Consider the following 20,483-nt stretch of genomic DNA (forward strand, 5'->3'; position numbering starts at 1 on the left):
GGAGGCCGGAAGTCCAAAACGGAGGTGTAGGCAGAGCTGCGCTCACTCCAGAGTCCCCGGGGAGGACGCTCCCTTGTCTCTTCCAGCTTCTGGTGGCTCCAGGGGCCCCAGGCTTGTGTCCGCGGCTCTCCAACCTCGCCCCCGTCTTCACGTCCCTGCGTCTCCTCTTCCGACCCTGAAGGACACTTGTCATTGGATCTGGGGCCCAGCTGGACAATCCGGCATGGTCTCATCGCAAGGTCCTTCACTTAATGACCGCCGCAAAGACCTTTTTTCCAGATAAGGTCATGGTCACAGGTTCCAGGGACGGATATGGCCATATATTTTTGGGGGTCCCCATTCAGGCCACGACAATGGCTGCCTTCCAAACTGTGGCCAGGGCCCTTCATGGGCAGGGGCAAGACTGGGATCCCCTGAACCCCCATTCCTAACCCAAGTTCCACCACGGAGGCACTCAGAAAAGGGTTGTTGTCCTGCCTTGAACCCGGGGTGCACCCTGCTGAGGTCCTAGCTCAGGGGCACGTGAAAGTCCAGGCCTTCTGGGGCAGTATCTGCCTGGGACGGCTGCCGGACACGCCATAGGAAGAACAATAACCATGACAATAACTGGCTCGTGTGTGGGACCTCACAAGCCGGATTCTGGGCCAGGTCCTTCCTGTGCATTAGCGCTAATCCCCAGGCACCGGGTGAGTGGTGGAGAGCTCGCTGAGTGCTGACTTGGTACCAAACGCTGGTCTCCATGTTTAAGGAGGACTATGTCCTTGAAACTGCACAGCAATCCTATGAGGAAAGTAGTACTGCCATCCCCATTTCTCAGTGGGGAAACTGAAGCACAGAGAAGTTAAGTAACCTGCCTAAGGTCACACAGTAAACACATACCAGAACTGGGATTTGAACACAAGCAGGGCGGCTCAAGAGTTGTGCTTGTAAGCACCACCCGTGACCCCCGTGAGCTGGATTTCAGAGAAGAGACGTCCCCTGGGAGGACACCCAGCAGGTGGGCAGCAGGCGTCACCTTTGCACCTGGCCACTGTGAACCTCCTCTGGTTCCTCATGTCCTCTCACTTCGTGGTCGTTGTCCACAGATGTTCCCTGGTTCCCCAGCTGGCTGATTTCTGCTCCCCCTCGACTCGGTCTGCACCCCCTCCTCCAGGAAGCACTCCCTGACTCCCACCCTGGGCTGGGCGACCGCCGCTCACTGTGTCCCCTGGGTGCTGGCACACGGGATCGGAGCGACCGTTGGGAGCTGGTCTTCTCACGGAGGCCGGCAGCTCTGGGAGGGGCGGGCTGCTCCCCCCCGTCCCTGGGGAGGGGCCCGGAGCCTGGTGTGCGGCCCCCTCGTCCTGGTCACCCCTCCTGTGCCACTGTCACTTGCGCCCTGTCCCCGGCGGCTTGTGGTGCAGTAGCTGACACCTTCCAGAGCCGGGCCTGGGACGGGCCCAGTGGCCCCCCTGGGGATTCTGCAGAACAGGGCCCGGGGTGTGGGGCTTCCTCAGGCAGGATGAGGCCGCCTCCAGCAAAGGGCAGGGGGCCACCGGCCGTGTTCCTCTGGGTCCTCCAGCGGGGAAGTGAGCACCGACCAATGGGCTCTCGTTGTAAACAAGTGATCTCATCCATTACTTTCTTGGGGAAAATGGTTCCTTGCTGCTCATTAGCAGCTCAGAGGTGAAGGCTGGATCCCCGGGTCTCTCCGGGAGGCTGCCTCCCACGCTGATGAACACAGCTGTCTGCCCCCGGCTCTGCTCGCACCCACAGACACCCCAGCACTTACTGCAATTAGGGCACTTGCTGATGTTCCCACGGGCGGGGGCTCCCCGAAGGCAAGGCATGAGGGGAGAGCGTAAAGGTGAAGGACGGAGCGGGGAAGTGCTGGCTAAAAGTCTGGAGCCAAGCCCAGGGCGCACAGGCCTGGGCTGGTTCTGGTTTCCTTGCTTGGTTTCCTGCGTCTGTCCAGGCAGGTTGCTCACCTTCTCTGAGCTTCAGGCTCCTGACCTGGAAATGGGCTGAGCGGCCCCTCCCTGGCTCTGGCGTGGACCGGAACAGAGGTGGTGACCATGAGAACCCAGTCCAGGCGGGGCCCAGGGTCATGGATGTCCGTGGAATCCAAGTACAGAGCGAGATGGTGCACGGGGGCACCTGGCCTGGGAGTCAGGAGCCCCGGTTCTGAGCCTCCGATCGGGCCCTCGTGTCTGAGGAGAGCAAGTGCGGGCTTCCGCAGGAGACAGCTGAGGCAGGGACGAGTGCAGGGGGAGAAGCAGAGAGGCAGGATGCTTGGAGTCGCCGCCTCTGTCCCTCAGGCCAAACCCCACCGTGCCTGCTTTTGTGCCTCGGAGCGCGAGCCAGGAACGGCTTTCCAGATGGTGGCCGGCGATCGTGTCTACCATGAGGACCGCTAACACGGGTCCCCGAATCAGCAAAATAGTACTCCCCAAAGACTCTCATCCTTCTCCGTGGTAGCTCTGTATCACAGAGAAATCGTACTCCAATATTAAATTTGGAATTTCATCAAAAGGACGAAGTTTTCTCTCTTGCTCTGAGAGCATCTACACCGTACCCTCTCAGCCTTCAAAGCCTCAAATATGTGGTGCTTTCCCGAAACAGTCACAGACCTGAGAGAGAGTGCTAGGGACGAGTGGGGGTGGGGGGAGAAGGGAGGGGAGAGGGGAGAGCCCGGACAGGGTGAGGCCTGGCCCCGCACCCGACGCCCAGCACCGGGGGGCCGCGGCCCCCGATCTCTCCCTGGCGCCCCACCTCGAGGATGTCGATGAGCACGCTCTCCTCCGCCTGCCGGGAGCTGCGCACGTCCTCCAACACCAGCACGTAGTGCACGCCGCGCGGGTCCGACTGGTACAGGTTGTAGGTGTCCGTCTGGTACCACTCCTGGACCGCCACAAACACCTGGCTCTCGTCCGTGCTGATGATCTGCAGGTCCTGCGGACACGCGGGGGAGCGCAGCGTCAGGGTGGGCTGGAGGCGGGGGTGGGAGACGGAGCCCCGACGGGCTGGGGCAGGGCTTAGGTCTGCGGGGGGCTGGTCACGGCTCCCTGGGAGTCAGGCTGACCTCGAGTTTCATCCTGATTCTGCCTCAGCCTTGTGACCCGGGACACGTCCCTTTACCTCTCGTTTTCCCACCTCCAACATGGGGATGACGATCTGGCCCTCAGTACGGGGTTGTGGGAGGGATGGCCCAGGCACGGAGCGGGGCACGCTGAGGCCTCCGCCTCCCAGCCCCACGTCAGGCTATCTGCCTGTCTGTCCCTGCATGTGCGGAGGACTTCTTCCTCCATGCACCCCCAGCGGTCACCTCTGGGAGGCAGGGGATGGGCCTCCCCTGCAGGCCCATCCTGAGGATCAGGTGAGTCATCTCTGGGTTCATTCACGCAGCATGCATTCATTAGGCACCTACTGTGTACCAGGCACTAGGACTCAGCAGGGACCACAGGCGGGCTCTGCCCTTGGGAACATACCCTGGGGGAGGGAGGACTGGATTAAGTCACTCGGCAGTCCTCTCAAGACTCGGGGCTTGGTTCCAGATTTTACAATCAGAAGCAGAACAAAACCTAATCACATAAAAAGGAAGAAAAAGGAACCCAGGGCCATCCTTGCTCCGTTTTCCTTTTCTCTCCCAGCCAGCGCCCAGTACTGTGTGGGAGGCCTGTGAACATGCCCATTTCAAAGCCTCTCCAGCGTCTATGACTTCCCTTCTATCACCCCGAAACTTTTATTGCCCTGCTGGCAAGACAGCTGCCAAGACACAGGCGCTGAGGATGGACGCATGAGGCCAGGTCACGCCAGCCAGCACCTGCAGAGGAGAGGTGGTCCCCTCCGGCCCCGCCCCGTGCAGGGCTGCTGCACTTTGGGGGGATGCTTCTCCCTATGTCTTCCCACCTGGTAGTAGGGCAGGGGTGGACAGGTGAGCCTGTTTCTCTAATAACACACCGAGTCTCTATTCTGTCCAGGGGGGCGTGGCCTCCAGCAGAGGGAAGGACTGGCTGCCTGGGTGGGACGCAGTGCTGATGCCCCCCTGCCCTGCCCTCCTCGCCCCTCCCCTGTGTTATACGGACAAAAGAAGGGGCCTTGCAGAAGAGGGATGCGGTGTTGTGAAGCCCCGACCATGCACCTCCCAATCAGGGTGGCCCCTGGCAGCACGAGCTGGGGCCCTTTGTCTATAGACTTAAATCTAACATGCAGAAGTGACTGGAACCAAGAAGCTTGTCACCAGGAAAGACTGTTCAGGTCCAGCTACAAGTAGCCAGCAATGCCGTCCCTAGAGAGACCTGATACTAACATTTAAAAATGTGTACCTTGGGGCCTTTGCCCAAGTGTGATTCATATGCTGGTTACCTCATTGAGGATCCTCGTATGTGACAAGCTGCTTCTGTCTTGCTGCTTTCAAGATTCTTTCTCTGTCTTTCAGTGGTTTGATTACAATGCATCTTGGTGTGCAACTCATTGTGTTTCACTACTTGGAGTTCATCAGGCTTTTTTAGACATTTATATTCATGTGTTTCATTAATTTGGGAGAGTTTGGGCCATTGCTTCTTTTTTTAAAAAGATTTTATTTATTTGAGAGAGAGGGAGAGAGGGGAAAGGAGAGGGAAACTCATGTAGACTCTGCGCTGGGTGCAGAGCCTGACACAGGGCTGGATCCCACGACCCATGAGATCATGACCGGAGCCAAAATCAAGAGTCGTACGCTTAACCAACTGAGCCACCTCATTGCTTCTTTAAACAATCCCCCTGCCCCCATCTCTCTCTCCTCTCCTTCTGGGATGCCCACAATGCATGTGTTCGTTCACTTGCTGCTGTCCCGCTGGCCCGTCATGGTGCTCACTCTTCTTCAATCCTTTGGCTTTCTGTCCCTCTGACTCCTTAACATCAATGGTCCCACCTTCAAGTTCTCTGAGTCCTTCCTCTGTCTGCTCAAACCTGCTTTTCAATCCACCCAGGGAATTTTGCATTTCGATTATTGTTTGTTTTAGCTACAGAATTTATTTTGGGTTCTTTTTTATGTTTTCAATCTATGTCTTGGCTACTTCTATTTTGGTCATTTGTACCTTGTTATCTTGACTTGCTTCACAGTTTGCTTTAGCTCTCTGAGCATCTTTAGGAGAGTCGTATTAAAGTCTTTGTCTGGTAGGTTCACCATCTGGTCTTTTCAAGGATAGTTTCTGTTGCTTTTTCTCCTTTGATTGGATCATATTTTCTTTTTATGCCTTATAATTTGTTGTTGTTGAAAAGTGGACACTGTAATCTAATAATGTGGTAACTCTGGAAATCTGGTTCTCTCCCTTCCCTAGGGTGTGTTGTTTTTTGTTTCTGTACCAGGGATCAGTCTGAGGTAGAAACTCAAGTGAGCCTGAGCTTTTCCCTGGGCATGCATGGTGCCTTTTCTAAATTTGAACATACGACTGGTTGCTTTTGAATGTCATGGTCCCTAAATGTCCAAGGGGGTGGGGGGGTGGAAGCAGGCTCTGGTCCTTTAAATCCCTCAGAAACTGCTTCGGCTGGTGCTGGCTACAGCAATGGCTGCCCACCAGGATGTCTGTACCGTCGTGAGCAGAAGCAGCAATCTACCCCCAGTGCAGATCCCCAGTATTCAGAGAAAAAGGTCCCTGTAGCCACCCTGGCTCCTGCAAGTGATTTGCAAGCTGCTCCGGGCCCATGAGCACAGCTGTCTGCCACAAGGCTGGGGGGGGGGGGGCACGTGCTGGGGCTATCATGGGAAGAGCTAAAATTGTGGAAATTAACCTTGATTTACTGTCCAAACCTTCCCCTGGAGGCTGCAAGCCCTTGAATAGACTCCAGAGTTCTAAAACAGGTGATTTGGACTGATTCTGCAGAAGCAACTGTTGCCTAAGCGAGAAGATGGGGGGCTGGCACGCTCCACCACCATCCGTGCCGTCCCATCCTCCTTCATTCTTTTTTTTTTAAAGATTTATTTATTTAAGAGCGAGAGTGAGAGAGCACGCCCATAGGGAGGGGCAGAGGGAGAGAGAATGCCCCAAGCATACTCCCTGCTGAGTGGGAAGCCCAGTACAGGGCCCAATCCCACAACCCATGAGACCACGACCCGAGCCGATGCCAAGAGTCAGACCCTCAACCAACTGAGCCACCCAGGCGCCCCTTCCTCCTTCATTCTTATGTTTTATGGGTTTCATTTTATTGTGTAAAGGTTATTACAAATAAAGGAATATTTTACTTGAAAGTAAATTTGCATTTACTTTATGTGTATGAATGGTTTCATATAATTGATGGTTATTTGGATTTTTTTCCTTTTGTCTGTTTATAGCTTTGCCAATTTTTTTCTCTGTTAAGGAAGGTGGTATTTTTTTAAAAAAATCATTACAAGTAAGTAATTCAAGCAAAGGATGCTGGCAAATATAATAAAACCTGTTCACCTATTCTAGCTTCCACAGACAGGTGAGTTAAAACAGTAGAATGGTACGAATCATGCCTTTTGAAGTAGAAGGAATGTTGAAAGAATGGATCCAACATGAAATCGGGCAAAGCTCTGTTGACACCCATCTGTTCTAACGTGGCCAGTGGCGAGGTGGGAGGTGCCAAGCTACACAAATATTTAAATTCACCGAAGAACAGCAAAATGTGATTGGGAAATTCAACTAGCCAGTTCTACAGTTGTTGGTGGGAAACACTGCAGTCTGGCCGCTCCCCTGAACTTGGTGGAGAGGAAGCAGACCTGCTGTGTGGCTGGGCAAAGTGCTCAGCAAGATGATATATGGTCTCCAGGGGTGCGGGGGAGTGCTCCCAAGAGCAGCCCAGCTTGCCCATCGTCCCCAGCTGCCTGTCACTGGGTCCCAGACTCCGCCCTAGGCGAGCGCACTTTCGGCCCATGCAAATGTACGATCCGAATGTGGGCCTGGTCTTCCCTTGAAACCGATGACATGGGGACTTGTAGGAGTCTCATTCCTGCCACCCACTGATGATGCGAAGGCTGTGTCTTCCATCAGAGCCTCAAGATTCTTTTCAATGACCCCCTTTATCCCCAGAGATGGGGACAAAGGAAGCTGCAGTGGGCCACACGCAGGGTGCTTTCCGCAAACAGCACCGGTGACTTTGAGAAACACGCACCGCCACCTCATCCCCTCTGCAGACGAGGACTCTGAGGTCCAGGGAAATGAGGCCAGCTCTCGAGGCCACAGAGGTCATGACTTGGGGCCCTTGGCTCCTTGGAACTCCTTCAGAAATGGCCTGGCTGCTGGTCCAGCCGCCCCCGTGCCAGGTGTCCCCCTCCCCAACTCCAGGACACAGGGCGCTTCTGATGCTGCAGCCCCCCGGGGTTGGGGGGAAGGAAAACCCTACAAGCTGAAAACCCTACAAACGACCCCTCACCCCCAGGGACACCAATGCATTTGCCCTACATGAACCCATTAGCTTTTCATTTCTTGGCTCAGCCAAGCCTGGAGTTAATCTCTGCAACTTGCTCTTCTTCTTTCTTTCTTTTCCTTTCCATTGTATCCCCTTTCCTTTTCTTTTAAGGAGAAGTTTTAAAAAGTTTTCTTGAAGTTTTAAAGAAAACCCTTAAGTACTTGCCTTGTTCCTGGCTCAGGAGAGGTGTGCCGCTGCCCGGGGCAGCCCAGCACAGGTGAGGGTGTGGGGGGCTTTACAACAATGCGTGGCCCCCGGCCTTGCAGGGCCCAGAGCAAAGATCTCCTCTCCCCACCCCCACCCGCTGCTTTACAGCCAGGCTCCCTCCTGCCCCAGGCCCTTTGCACAAGCCCAGACCTCCACCTGCACAGCTTTCCCTCCACCTTAAGACTTCAGAGGAAACGTTCCCTCAGTGATGTCCCCCAACCCCATCACCCCTGGCCTCTACCTCTCCTTCCCTCACAGAGAAAAGCACAACCTGAGATCATTTCATACATTTGTCTGCCTACTTGGTTCTCCGCCTGCTTCCTTGCTGAAAACCCACCAAGAGCAGGAACTGGGGTATCTGATCCAGAGCTGTAGCATCAGATCCTAGCATGCTTCCTAGCTTATACGTGATGCTCAATAAATATGTGGGGGTGGAAGGACTACTCCCATCTGTGCTTCTCAATCACAAGCACATGGGATGGAGTCCTGGGAAGTGGGCCATCCAAGATCCTCTGGAGGGAGATGTGGCATGAGGCTGGTCTCAGACCACCTTTGGTTCCTTATTAGCTGTGTGACCTCAGACAGGTTACTCAGCCTCTCTGAATGTCCATCACCTCCTTTGGGACCTGGGAACAACATCAGCAGGGAGGGCACTGTGGAGTTTGGTCCTGAGGCAGGGCTAGGGCAGGGTCTGGGCAGCCCCTACATCCCCCTTCTCTGCCTGCCCAACAAAGGGGAAGGAAGTACCATTAACTGAGCACCTACTATGCGTCCGTGGCCATATTAAGCAGCTGGAATGCAGAGGTGAATAAAACAGAAACTGCCCCTCACCTGCAAACCCCAGATGAAAGCAGGAGATGGATACAGGGGATCGCCAGCACCCCGAGTGTCAGGAAGGAGGAGGATGAGGGTGCAAGAGGGAAACCAAGGCCTGGATTGGCCTGGAGAGGCCCTCATAAGAGACATTTGTCTTGTCTGAAACATCTCGTGTGCAGGGGTTTGGGGAAGAGGCAGACCGGGCCGAGGGGAGAGTATGGCCGAGGCCCTATGACCGGATGGAGCTGGGCACGAGTCAGTGTGGGCTCGGGACCTAGCCAAGGGGTCAGGTGGGAGGGGAAACGACTCTTACCTTTGGCAGTGCATACTTCGGCAGCTTCATCAGGACAAATTCACTGCGACGATAAGAGATGTAGTATTTGGTCCGGTTTGTTGAGGTTGCCTAACAGCAGGGAAAAAACACATTTTTAAGAAGCGAATTTCCAGTCAAGCCAGGTCCTCACAAATGAAAAACTAGAAATTGTATTTCAGCTGGTGAGAATGCCCTTTTACTTTGCTTAGACCTGCTCTGCCTGAAATGGACAGACTCCTACTCATCCTTCAAAGCCCCACACCAAATGCCCCTCCCCTTCCATGTCTCTGTTAGAACCAACCTCTGTCCCCATGCTCTCTCAGCACCTGTGTCCCTACATCCACATTACAGAACAAAGTGGGAAGTTCTCCTCCCCAGAACTTTTCTTAGGGAGAGCACTGGGTGAAGGAAGAGACTGGCCAGAGGTAAACTCAAACCACAAAAGACGACTATCAAGCCATGAGGCATGAGAATCGAGACAAGAGGCGACCCGTGCTGAGATGGTCCACGTGGCTGCGCTGTCCTGAGTGCCGCTCATCTGGTCTCCCGACAACCAGCCCCACAAACTGCAATCGCTTCCATTGTAAAGATGAGAATACCGAGCACGGAGATGAGTCACTTGTCTTCCGTGGGCGATAACAGACGAGCCAGGAAAAGAGAGGCTCTCTCTTGGATGGGGCAAGGAGAAGAGAGTGGGAGGAGAGGGACAAGGGGGCAGCCAACGGGGGCTGGGGGAGGGCGGTAGCCCGGTGCGGGGGGGACGATGGATGACCTCTGTGTCTCACCATGTGTATGCATGTGTGTGGGTGTGCAGACCATGCACGCGTGTGAGAGTGAACACGTAACCTCACACGTGTGTGTCCACTGTGTGCATGCATGTGGGGGTGAATTCTATGCATGCATGTGTGAGAAGGAGTCCTCTGTGTGTTTGTGTGTGTGCGTACACATGTGTGTTCGTGGCAACGCAGTGCCGTGCCTAAGAGCACAGGCCATCACGCATCACTGCCTGGGCTCAGATTCCACCTCCGCCATCAGGAGCCACGTGGACTTGGGAGAGTTTTCTGAGCCTCAGTCCCCCCCACCCCCACCCCCGGTAAATGGGGAGGACAAGATCAGAAGCAAAGTGATGGGGCAGTTGTGGGGATTAGCATCTGGGAAGCACGTGGGGCAGCACGTGGCCCCAGTAGGAATTGTTGTTATTACAAGTCAACAAACTACAACAGGCCCACAGTGTGCAAAGCATTGTGATTACAAAGCTGACCAGGTTTCTCTAGGTAATTCCATCCCGAGGGCAGGGACTGTGAGGTCTGTGCGGTCTGGCCCTCGGCGGCCCTGAGCAGGCGGTGTTGGGATGGGGGAAGCACGGGGCTCCTGGGAGCTCAAAGAGAGCACCCTGGGGTGGGAGAGGCCAGGCAGACTTCCTGGAGGAGGGGGCGCCCTGCTTCCTCAGAAAGAAGAGCCACGCAGCCCAGAGACAGACCTGCTTAGCAGGTCAGGGAGGACGCTGGAAAGAGTGGCCGAGATAAGTCGGTGCCCCTTCTCAGAGCCCCGCCTGCCAGCAGCTGAGCTCCGGGAATGGTGCTAAAGGTGCAGACAGGCTGGGCAGCCTCCTGGCCTCAGCCTTGAGAAGATCGTGTTCTTTGGGGAGCCCTGGGCAGATGCTCAGCCAGCCAGGGCAGGCCAGGTCCATTCTTGCCAGGAGCTGGGGATGAAGGAAGCTGGTGGTGCAGAAGGGAGGAAGCCTGCAAACCTTTCTAAAGGGCCAGCTTTGCTAAGGGCAGGCCACGGGACGAGGGGGCTCGTGGTTCAGGCCCGAGGCTGCGGGGCGAGCAAAAACGCTGCCATCCCTGAGACGCAAATGCGACTTTTGCCCGGGGAGCGGATCGCGCTGAACCCAGCAACACCCTTCACAGGGGAGTCTGCCTACCTCCTGAGAACCGCCTGCCTGGCCCCTCCGGCCGGGCTGACCAGTAGAAGCAGGCCGAGAAGGCTGAACCGCGGTGATTCTTCCCAGGACGGCAGGTCCTCTGCCGGATCTCACAGGGCCTCTCCCCCGCCGTGAATGCAGCCGGTGTCCATCCGGGCCTCTGGGTGGCCAGGGCTTATCAGGCCCATTTTATGGGTCAGCAAATCGAGGCTCAGAGGTGGAACGATGGCTCTTCCCAAAGCCAGCCGGTGGCACCATCATATTCAGACCCCCGCTTGTGTGCCCCTTGTCCCCCGAGGCCCAGACCCTTCTTTCTGGAGGGTGAGGTCCCATCCCTGGCCCACAGCTTGGCTTCAGCCAACAAACCAGCACCATGAGCCACTCGGCGCCTTGACTGGGGGCCCGGGAAGTGGACCTCCGGGTTCATCGCATACTGCATTGGTGGGGAGGAGCGGCGGGAGGGGCCGGTGGGCACTGGGCCGGGATCCTCCGAGGACCAGGAAGGAGGGGAAGGGAGGAGGGCAGGCAGGACTACCTCCCAGTGTTTCCTGTGGGCTCCCTGCAGGGAACCCGCCCAAGATAAGGGTCTGCAGGGGAGCAGCCCCCGGGTGACCTCTGAGTTGGGGGTCAGGAACAGCGTTCCTGGGCAGTTGTTGAGAAAGTTGGGGACCAAGTAAGTACAGGAGCATGATGGAGACCCGTGGCCCCTGATGGCATGAGCTGGTGCTGGGGGCTGCCCGTGCTCACGGGGTGGGGCATGCCTGTCCAAGGTCAGACCAGGCCTCTGTGACCGTGAGGCTGGAGACAAAGCCGAGGGCACACCACAGCCCTGTCTGAGCACACACAGAGCAAACCCCAGAAATGACCAGGTGCCCTGTCCCAGCGGCGGGGAGGGGGGCCACTTCCTATCCCGCCTTGCCTATGGTCTCGGTGAGCCTGGCTCCTTCCAGATCAGACTTACCAGATGCTCAGTCACAGAGAGCCCTGCGTCCTTGCATGCTCCCCCATCTCTTCCCACATTCCACCCTACAATCAGGCCTCTGACCCAGCCACCCCCCGGCTCCCCTGGTGTACATCCTCCCTCTAGTATAGATGTAGAGCCCACCCCCTGATTGTAGAGTCTGGTGTAGACAATAAAGGATGACACCATGTGGCCTGGCTGTGACCAAGGAAGACACAGGGCTCTGTGGAGGCAGCCAGTGGGCCTGAAGTAGACATGGAAGTCAGGGAAGGCTTCCTGAAGGAGGTGATGCATGACTAAGTCTTGGAAGGAGAGCGGGAGTTAGCCAGGCAGAGAAAGAGACATGGACATCCCAAGGACAGGGACTAGAGTGTGTAATCACACAGAGGAGATTGGCAACCATGGGATATCACAGAGGCCAAAGAAGAACAGGGACAAGATCCTCTTGGCTGGCCTGCTCTAATGGGCTGTGATGCCCCTGCCAGTTCCCCAGGAGGGCCTGGTGTTATTTCGCGGGTGGACAGGACAGCTGGCATAATGAAACATTCCTGAGACAGGGCAAAGAAGAGGCCGGGAGTGGTGGGGAGCCTTCTCCATAGGAGCTTTTAGACGTGTCTCATGGGGTCCCAGAAGGCAGGACAGGGGCCACCAGATAGGAGGAAAGGAAACACTCTGTCTCAGTGCCAGGATGAACTTTCTAAAGATTTGAGCTATCCAGGAGATGGATAGGCTGTTTTGGAAGGAGTGAGCTCCTCGTCAGTGGAAGTAATCAAGAAGTGGTATGACCAGCTATTCACTGGAGTTTCTGAATGGTCAGACCACGTGTCATTTAACGGTGGTCCCAACTGGGACCTGAGTACCTGTGTGTACAGGCAGCAGGGTCCTGGCCGCTGGGCTGTACCCAGCTGGTGCCTGGCCGCCAAGGGCAATGACCAGAGACAGCCCCTATCATTTCCAAAGTCAATGAAACAAAACGGAGCAAACTGGGTTCAGGCTTGGGGGCCCCAAGCCACAGGAGGTCCCTGACGGGCAGAAGGGAGGAGGAGCATCCCTGCCTCAAGGCTGTGGTTTGGCGGGGACTTGCGGGTTACCTGCGGCCACCACCACCCCGGAGGGGGAAATCACGAATGGAGTAACCCTTGAAAGTCAAAGAGCCGTTTTATTGCCTCCTGTGTGAGCAATTCCATCTTCCCCGGCACGGCTTGTTCTCCACATCGCCTACTGCCCGTCGCCAAGACGCCCAGAAGCAGCCTTACCTGAAAGAAGATGTAATCGTCCTGCACGGTCAGAGAACTGTGGTCGATGGGGCCGGGGAACGGAGCCGTCAGCGTCTTCTCGGAACAATTGTGGATCTGGCAGGTGACATAGCGAAACCCTGCGGGAGAGAAGAGCCAGCACTCGGCGCGTGAAATCTCATGCACTCTGACTGTGGCCGCGGGAGGAGCCAGACACAGCCTCGGACGCCGAGAAACGCCGGCCCGCTCTGGGCTCGGCCGGATACTGCCGCGGCGGGGTTGTCCCTGCGGCTGAGGCTCAAAGGGCCTGCCCCGTGATCGCACCTGCCGCCGAGCCGTGGCGGCGATGTGCCAGTCGCATCCTCGGGACGGTCCTACCGTGGTCCCATCCTCTGGATGGTAAAACTAAGGCCAAGAGAGGTCAGGTGACGTGTCTAAAGCCGGGTCACCTGCCCAGCCGCCAGCTTCTTGTGAAGGGAGGTTTAGGGGCACACAGCTGCACCTGCTTCTCTGGGGGTCGTGGACAGCCGCTCTCCGATGACAATGGCAGAGTCCACTGTGGCAGAGACCCTAGGGCCGCCACGCCGGAAGCATCCAGTAGCTGGCCCTTGACAGGGAAGGGCCACTGACCCTGGGCAAAGTCGTGCCGGTGAGAGCGGGATGTGAGCACGGGACTTCCATCCACCTTCTGCCCATGGCTCCGCGCCACACCTCGCTCTCAGCTCAGGCGACACACCCAGGCTCTGTCTCCCTGGGAGAGGGACCTGCGAGGGACCCAGACGGACTGTGGGCGGGTCACCCCACACCAGCCAAGTGGCCTGTGCCGGGTGCGTGCAATCACCCACAGAACGGACAGCACAGGGCCACGGGGGGGCACCCACAGTGTCCATCAGAGCACGGGACCCCTCCCACCCCCTGGAGTCTCGTCTACCTAAACGGGGGCAGGTGTGGGTGGGACTCGAATGTCCTTTGTTCCCCTAACTTTTGGCAAACGCTTTCATTCCTTTGCAAATATTTACAGCCAGGCAAAATGGAAAGCACACTTCGCAGGCAGCCGCTGTTTTTATTTCAAGCCCTGTTTTCCCAGGGTTTGGGGGATCCAGGGAAGTTGTGCAAGGCGGGGAGCGAGATTACACACGCAGGCAACTCTTCCTCCCAGCTTGTGGGGCGGCAGCAGGGTTTAACCTCGGGCACCAGAGGGAGCCCACAAAGGCACTCTGAGTCATCAGCACCTTCGGAGCACATCCTGCCCACAGCCCCGGCTGGCTGGACGGCGTGGACAGTGCCGCAGGGCCGCCTCGGGGCCAGAAGACCCACGCCCGAGTTCAGTGGCAGGATAACCTCGGTCCCACGTGCTCTGCTGTGAAATGGGTAATCACGCCACCTCCACGAGTTGGTGAGGACCGAGTGAGAGCGGCACGGAGGCCCACAGTCAGCACGGCCGTGCCTGCTCGCTCCTGAAGCCCGTCCGCTTCCCCGCTAAACGGCCGGGCCACTCCCTGCGGCCAGCACTGAATTTCTCCTGTCCTGGGCTCGCCTGCTGGGCAGGGGGTGGGAAGACTCGCCCAGCCTGATTCAAAGTCAACAATCTGCTCACGAGCTCCTTCACCGGCTCACCCACTCACTCGCTCACTCATTCATTCACTCAGTCATTCACTCCCTCACTCATTCACTCATTTATTCATTAGTTCACTCACTCACACACTCACTCATTCATTCACTCACGCATTCATTTTCTCACTCACTCTTTCACTCACTCGCTCACTCACTCACTCGCTCATTCACTCACTCATTCACTCATTTACTCATTCACTCGCTCACTCACTCACTCACTCGCTCGCTCACTCACTTATTCACTCACTCATTCACTTGCTCGCTCACTCATTCACTCACTCGCTCGCTCTCTCACTCGCTCGCTCACTCACTTATTCACTCACTCATTCACTCGCTCGCTCACTCACTCATTCACTCGCTCGCTCACTCTCTCACTCACTCGCTTGCTCTCTCACTTATTCACTCACTCATTCACTTGCTCGCTCACTCATTCACTCGCTCGCTCTCTCACTTATTCACTCACTCATTCACTTGCTCGCTCACTCATTACCTCACTCGCTCGCTCTCTCACTCGCTCGCTCACTCACTTATTCACTCACTCATTCACTCGCTCGCTCACTCTCTCACTCACTCGCTTGCTCTCTCACTCACTCGCTCACTCACTCACAATGGCCCTGGCCTCAGGGGAGCTGGCATTTGGTCACGTGCTGGTTCATTCGGCAGCTCCCTGGGGACACAGAGGTGACTCGATCAGGCCCCACCCCAGCCCCACAGAGCTCCAGGTGCGGCGCGGTGTGCCGAGCTGTGACTGCAGCCCAGGCACTGAGAAGGTGGCTGGCAGGGAAGGTGGTCCAAGGACAACAAGAAACCCAAGATGGAGAGATGGGGTGAGTATTCCCAGTAGGGGGTGAGGGCCGGCAAGGTGAGCTTGGGGAGTGACCGCATAGTTCAGGCTGGCTAGGGTAGGCAGGGTAAGGGGTAGGTGAGTGACAACCGGCGGAGGGACCAGAAGGTCCGGATGCCATGCCACTGAGTTTGGCTGGACTGGATTCTAATGGGGTTCCCAGGCTGGGGTGGGGGCACCAGGTGTCGGGAAGCAGGTTAGGGGAGGGGACACCACTCCAGTGGCACATCAGTTCTGGGGGGTCTGCAGCTGCTGAGCCAAGGGCTCCTCCGCCCCCCAAGGAGGGCAGGTCATGGAAAATCATCACTGTGTGAAAATGGCCCCCCCATCCACGGTGCCGACTTGTCCCTTCTCCTCGCTGGATGTGGGTGTACCCTGAGAGACAACCACCCCCGTTGTTGCTGCCTTGAGCCCTGTGGTGGGGATGGGGGTCAGTCCCCATAGCACCCTCAGCAAGGCCTGGGATGTTCTCGGATTTGTGGGTGGAGCATGGTGGGAGCTGGGGTCTACACCGGCCTATGACCCTATGAGTACGGGCAAGCCCGGAACCCCTCTGAGCTTTGTTCTGGTGAAGCAGAAGCAAGTGACCATAACACCTGCCTCACCTCCCCACAGGATAGCGGATCCTGGAAAGAGCTGAGGGCTTGGAAAAGGTTAAGGGACCCGTAGCAGCTTCCCTCCACTACCAGCAAGTGCTCGCCCATGACGTCCCTGCACTGAGCACCATGTGTGCATTGACCCATTTCACAGATGAGGACACCGAGGAGCAGGGAGGAGAGGTGACTTCCCCAGGGTCGTGCAGCTGGCCCGTGGCAGGCTGGGAGCCGACGCCAGTGATTCTGTTCTCAGCCGGGCCTCTCCATGGCCTGGCCCTGAATCTGCCTTCCACGTAGTATGTCCTACCCAAGGAGCTCTACTGCTTGGCACTTGTCAAGTCCCACCATTTGTTAAATGTGCACCTACAGAGGTCTCACTGGAAGAGAAACCCAGCAGGAGGAGGCTTAACGGCCCCAGCAACTGTAGGGTTATGCGGTCAGAGAAGAGACAGCCCTGGGGTGGCCAGCTCCGTGCTCCTCCCCCCCTTGCTGCACTCGGTCCCGTGGCTTCTAGTGTGGACGGCACCTGTGCTGTCCCCAATCAGGCAAAGGGAAGGGCTGTGTCTTGTTCACCTGTGTCCCCAGCAGGGTCAGCACTGGGCCTGGTCCATGGGGGACTCAGCAAGCACTTATTGAATAACGGTCCTCTCGGCTCTGATGTCCTGGAAGACCCCATGGTTCTAGAATATTCCATAGTTCTAGAGCCAGTGCTCCTCCGTCAGGAGCACAGAGGATCTTTCTCATAGCATGCAAGGCCCCGGGCGCATTCTGGCCTGAAGCCAGCTGGGTTGGGGTGGCCAGGCCCCTGCCCCATTAAAGAGAAGCCATCAGAGGCCCCCACCTGGCCTCCGCACTCCCTAGCAATGGAGGTGGGGGGCAGAGTGAGCAGGAAACACTCAATGCTCAGGGGCCAGAATAAGTCACCCTCTTAATGGACTTTTCCACTGGAGCAGAGCTCCTTGACTTCAATTTATCCCCAGCTGGAAAACAAGCACATTTAAAGTTACACCACATCATAACATAGTGAGGTCGGCTGTGCGGGGCCAGCCGAGGAATGGAACAGGGGCATGTAAGGACACCAGGGGACACTGGGTGCATGCACCCCTCCCGGCTTACCTCCTCCGAGGTCCTGGGCTTCCATGTGGACCAAGTCAGGGTCGGCGTCCACCCCAGACACAGCCCTGGAAGAGAGTGCGTGGGGGTTGGCGCTGGGACCTGAGTCCCCAAGCCCCCTCCCAGTGCCTGCGTCAGCCCCCGAGCCCCAGGTAGCCACATGGCCTCCCGGGGCTGGGGCCGCTCGTACTGCATGGGTCTGAGGGCACAGTCCTCCCCACCTGCTCCTGGGGAGGTAGCCAGAACTCGAGGGTTCACTTGGTACTCTTCTTTTTATGATACTCTCTATAGAAGACCCTCCTTTACCAAAGACCTTCACATTCCTTGCATCTTTATTGTTGTTTTTGTTTTGTTTATGATCAAAATACTCTGAGGAGGTTAGGCAGGCCTTGGGAATATCACCCTAATCTTGCAAATTAGGAAACAGAGGCTCAGAGGAGCAAAACAACCCCCTAGCCCCACCCAGGGGTGCACAGCTCTAAGTGCAGAGCCGGGATTCACACCAGGCTCCCTCTCCTTCACCCCGCTGCTCCCTGCCCCACGAGGAGCCACAGCGCAGGCCCCTCCCTTGCCGACATGGGCCCAGGGCTCAGGCAGCGCCCGGAACTCAGCGGGGACTGTGGCCGCCCACGGAGCCTTCACCGAGACCCGAGAAGAACAGACGAAGGTGCATGCTAGGGCCGCAGCTCGTGGGCAGCATCCTCCCGGGGAGGCAGGGTCGGGGCCAACAGCTCAGGGCCCACCCCAGCACCCACCCAGCACAGCGTCCTGTGCCCACGAGTCAAGTGCACGCTCTCCAACTGAGAGGAACTTTAGGGGTGGGGCACCCCTGCAGTCCACTGATGCTCCAAACCCGAGGCACCAGCCACTCTGCCCCGAAGTAGTCTCTGCTTCAAGGTGAGGTTTGATTCAGGCTTTTGTGAACAGAACACCCGTGCGCTCCTAGGAACGAGGTCACCTGCCTGACCTTTTTCTCTCTTTTCTGAATAGAGACATTGTTCCCTTTACCAGGGGCACTGACGGGTCCTCAGCTGGCCAATGGGATTTTAGTGTGACCACCGGTCATCTGCAGGGTGCGGTCGTGACACCGGCTTGCTCCTTCGCTCCTTCACTCATTCCCTCCCTCACTCCTTCATTCATTCCCTCCATCCTTCCCTGCTTCATTCATTCATTTCCTCCCTCATTTATTCACTGACTCCCTCCCTCACTCCTTTACTCCCCCCTAATTCATTCATTCCCTCACTCATTCATTCCCTCCCTCATTTACTCATTAATTCATTGACTCCCTCCCTCCCTTATTCATTAATTCCCTCCCTCTCACTCACTCATTCACTCCCTCACTCACTCATTTACTCACTCACCCACTCACCCCTGCACGAACTCACTTGCCTGCTCGGTCTGCACCTGCCCCCCACTGAGCAGTGCCCCCAGCCCCCTGATCCTCTGGCTCTCCCGCTGGAGCACCCCACGACTGAGCCCCAGCAGCCCACGCCAGGCCCTGGACCAGACAGGGGCCCAGTGGGTTGGGGTCCCTGCCCAGACCCCCTTGGTCATGGGTTTTGAAGACCATTCAAGGCTGTGTGTCCAGCCCCGCAGATACAGCCCGGCTCCCTGCAGGGAAGGACACGTGTTGACCCCTGCACCTTCTTGTTCGTTGGGGTCCCCAAAGATGGCCTGTGGGGAAGGTCCTTGGTCTACTGCTTAGAAATAGCAGACGTGTGAGATGACCCCTGGGCAGGCAGATCTCTGGAGAGCACAGTGCTTTGGGGACACGGGGAGTCAGCTTTCAGGCCTGCTGGATGCCACCGGAAGCTCTGATAAACCCTCCAAGACTCCGCACCGACCCGGGCTTGGAGTGGGATGAGCTGTCTCCCCAGCCCACCTCCACAGCCTGCCACTCATCCCACACCTGGGCAGGTGCTGAGCTGAAGGCAGAGGGAGGCTGAGGCTTTGTGGGTCAGCTCGGGCCCGGGCGGAGAAGCAGACACGGGGGTGGCTGGAGAAAGCAGGCAAGCAGACCGCCCGGCCCAGCGTCCATTGGCTCGGCCCCAGCCCCAGGCAGAGGCAGCCCCCTGCTCATGGGCAGCATGACCTCGGACACGTGCCTGAGCCTCCCTGAGCCTCAGTCTCCCCCGCTGTCACGTGAGGGGAAGACGATCAGGGTCTGAGAAGACGACACATGCAGACCCCCAGGCCTGGTAGATGGTCAATGTCCACAACATGGCAGCTCCCGGGGGGTGGGGGGAGCTGTTATGGTTTTGCTCCAGGCCCGCTGAGACACCACAGGGAGGGCAGCTAGCAAGTGCCCCTGGTGGGCCCAGAACGCAGCCGACCTCCTGCCCCCGGGCTGCCCCTCCCGGGGGCCCCCAAGGTCACGCTAAGGAGCTCGCCTGCTGTTTAGCCTCCCAAAGCATGAAGGGGTCCGAGCCTCAGACAGAACGCGGGCTTTGGCCACTCCTGCTGTCAGTTCAAGGACAAAGAGTGCCTCAGAAACGCTGTCAAAACAGCGTTATTCACTGCTTCCAAGAAGGCGACCCATGGCTGCCTGTCACCGCATTCCAGGACAGGCTCCCGGGCCCCAGGGGCCAAGTGTCTGGCCTGATTATCTCTCACGCGTAACAACTCAGGGCAATTTGAGCAACTTGGGGGAGAAATCATTTGATTTGCCCGAGATACTAAAATGCTGGAATTAGTGCCAGTTTACCTCGCACTGTCTGCGGGCAGGTTTGCCTCTCCGGCCCGAGGGATCTCCGGAGCACCCAGCCCGGCCTGGGACCCGGGGCACCGCAGTGCTCGGCCACTCCGCCAATTTCTCGGGCCCGCTGTCCGGAAATCCCACCTCTGCGCCCCTCCCCACCTCCTGGGGGCCCTGGGGGCCGACAGCTGACATCAGTGACAAGGCCAGTGACCACTCGGGTTTCCAAGGCAGGAAGCCGGCCCTCCCCCACCCGCGGAAGGCACACAGGCCAGCAGCCGGTATCCAGGCTTAGCGACCCGGGCTTCCCTCCGGCCTCGGGGCCATAAGCCCGGAAAGGAGCTCCCTGTGTGGTTAGCGACACACAGCGCAAGGGAGGGAAAGGAGAACTATTGCCCCGGTGCTTCTCTGCGGGGGGACAGGACTGTGGCCCACTGAGAAGGCCTGTCTGCAGTCTGTTGTACAAATGAGCTAAGAAGGGGAAAGGCTAGGAGGGTGTGTGCACGAGTGCAAGAAAGAGCCATTTGGTGGGAAGAACACGCGTGTAAGCCACGTCTCTCCAAGGGCAGTTTAGGCAGAAGAAGGCACCATGGTCATGGCTGGTGGACGGCAAACGTGGGCCCTGAGCCAGTGGTTCTCCCAGCTTCCGCCCCCTCCACTGCCCACGAGCACCGTGGGCGAGTACTCACCCCCCACGGGCCCCACAAGTACTCACCCCCCACGGGTCCCTCAAGTACTCACCCCCCACGGGCCCCACAAGTACTCACCGCCCA

At 57.5% G+C, this 20,483-nt stretch overlaps 1 protein-coding gene across 1 annotated transcript in view; it reads right to left on the minus strand.

The window, feature by feature from the left end:
- The window catches only part of SORCS2 (sortilin related VPS10 domain containing receptor 2), a 448,684-nt gene that overhangs the window by 44,061 nt on the left and 384,140 nt on the right, over window positions 1–20,483 (minus strand). The window contains exons 7-10 of the mRNA XM_032395519.1: window positions 17,019–17,083; window positions 12,870–12,988; window positions 8,726–8,815; window positions 2,752–2,931 (exon numbers count right to left, since the gene is read on the minus strand). Of these exons, the coding sequence (XP_032251410.1) occupies window positions 2,752–2,931; window positions 8,726–8,815; window positions 12,870–12,988; window positions 17,019–17,083 (454 nt within the window). The remainder of the gene's footprint in view (window positions 1–2,751; window positions 2,932–8,725; window positions 8,816–12,869; window positions 12,989–17,018; window positions 17,084–20,483) is intronic.

The sequence above is a fragment of the Phoca vitulina genome, unplaced genomic scaffold, assembly GCF_004348235.1.
Source record: "Phoca vitulina isolate PV1807 unplaced genomic scaffold, GSC_HSeal_1.0 scaffold85, whole genome shotgun sequence".
Taxonomy (NCBI): Eukaryota; Metazoa; Chordata; class Mammalia; order Carnivora; family Phocidae; genus Phoca; species Phoca vitulina.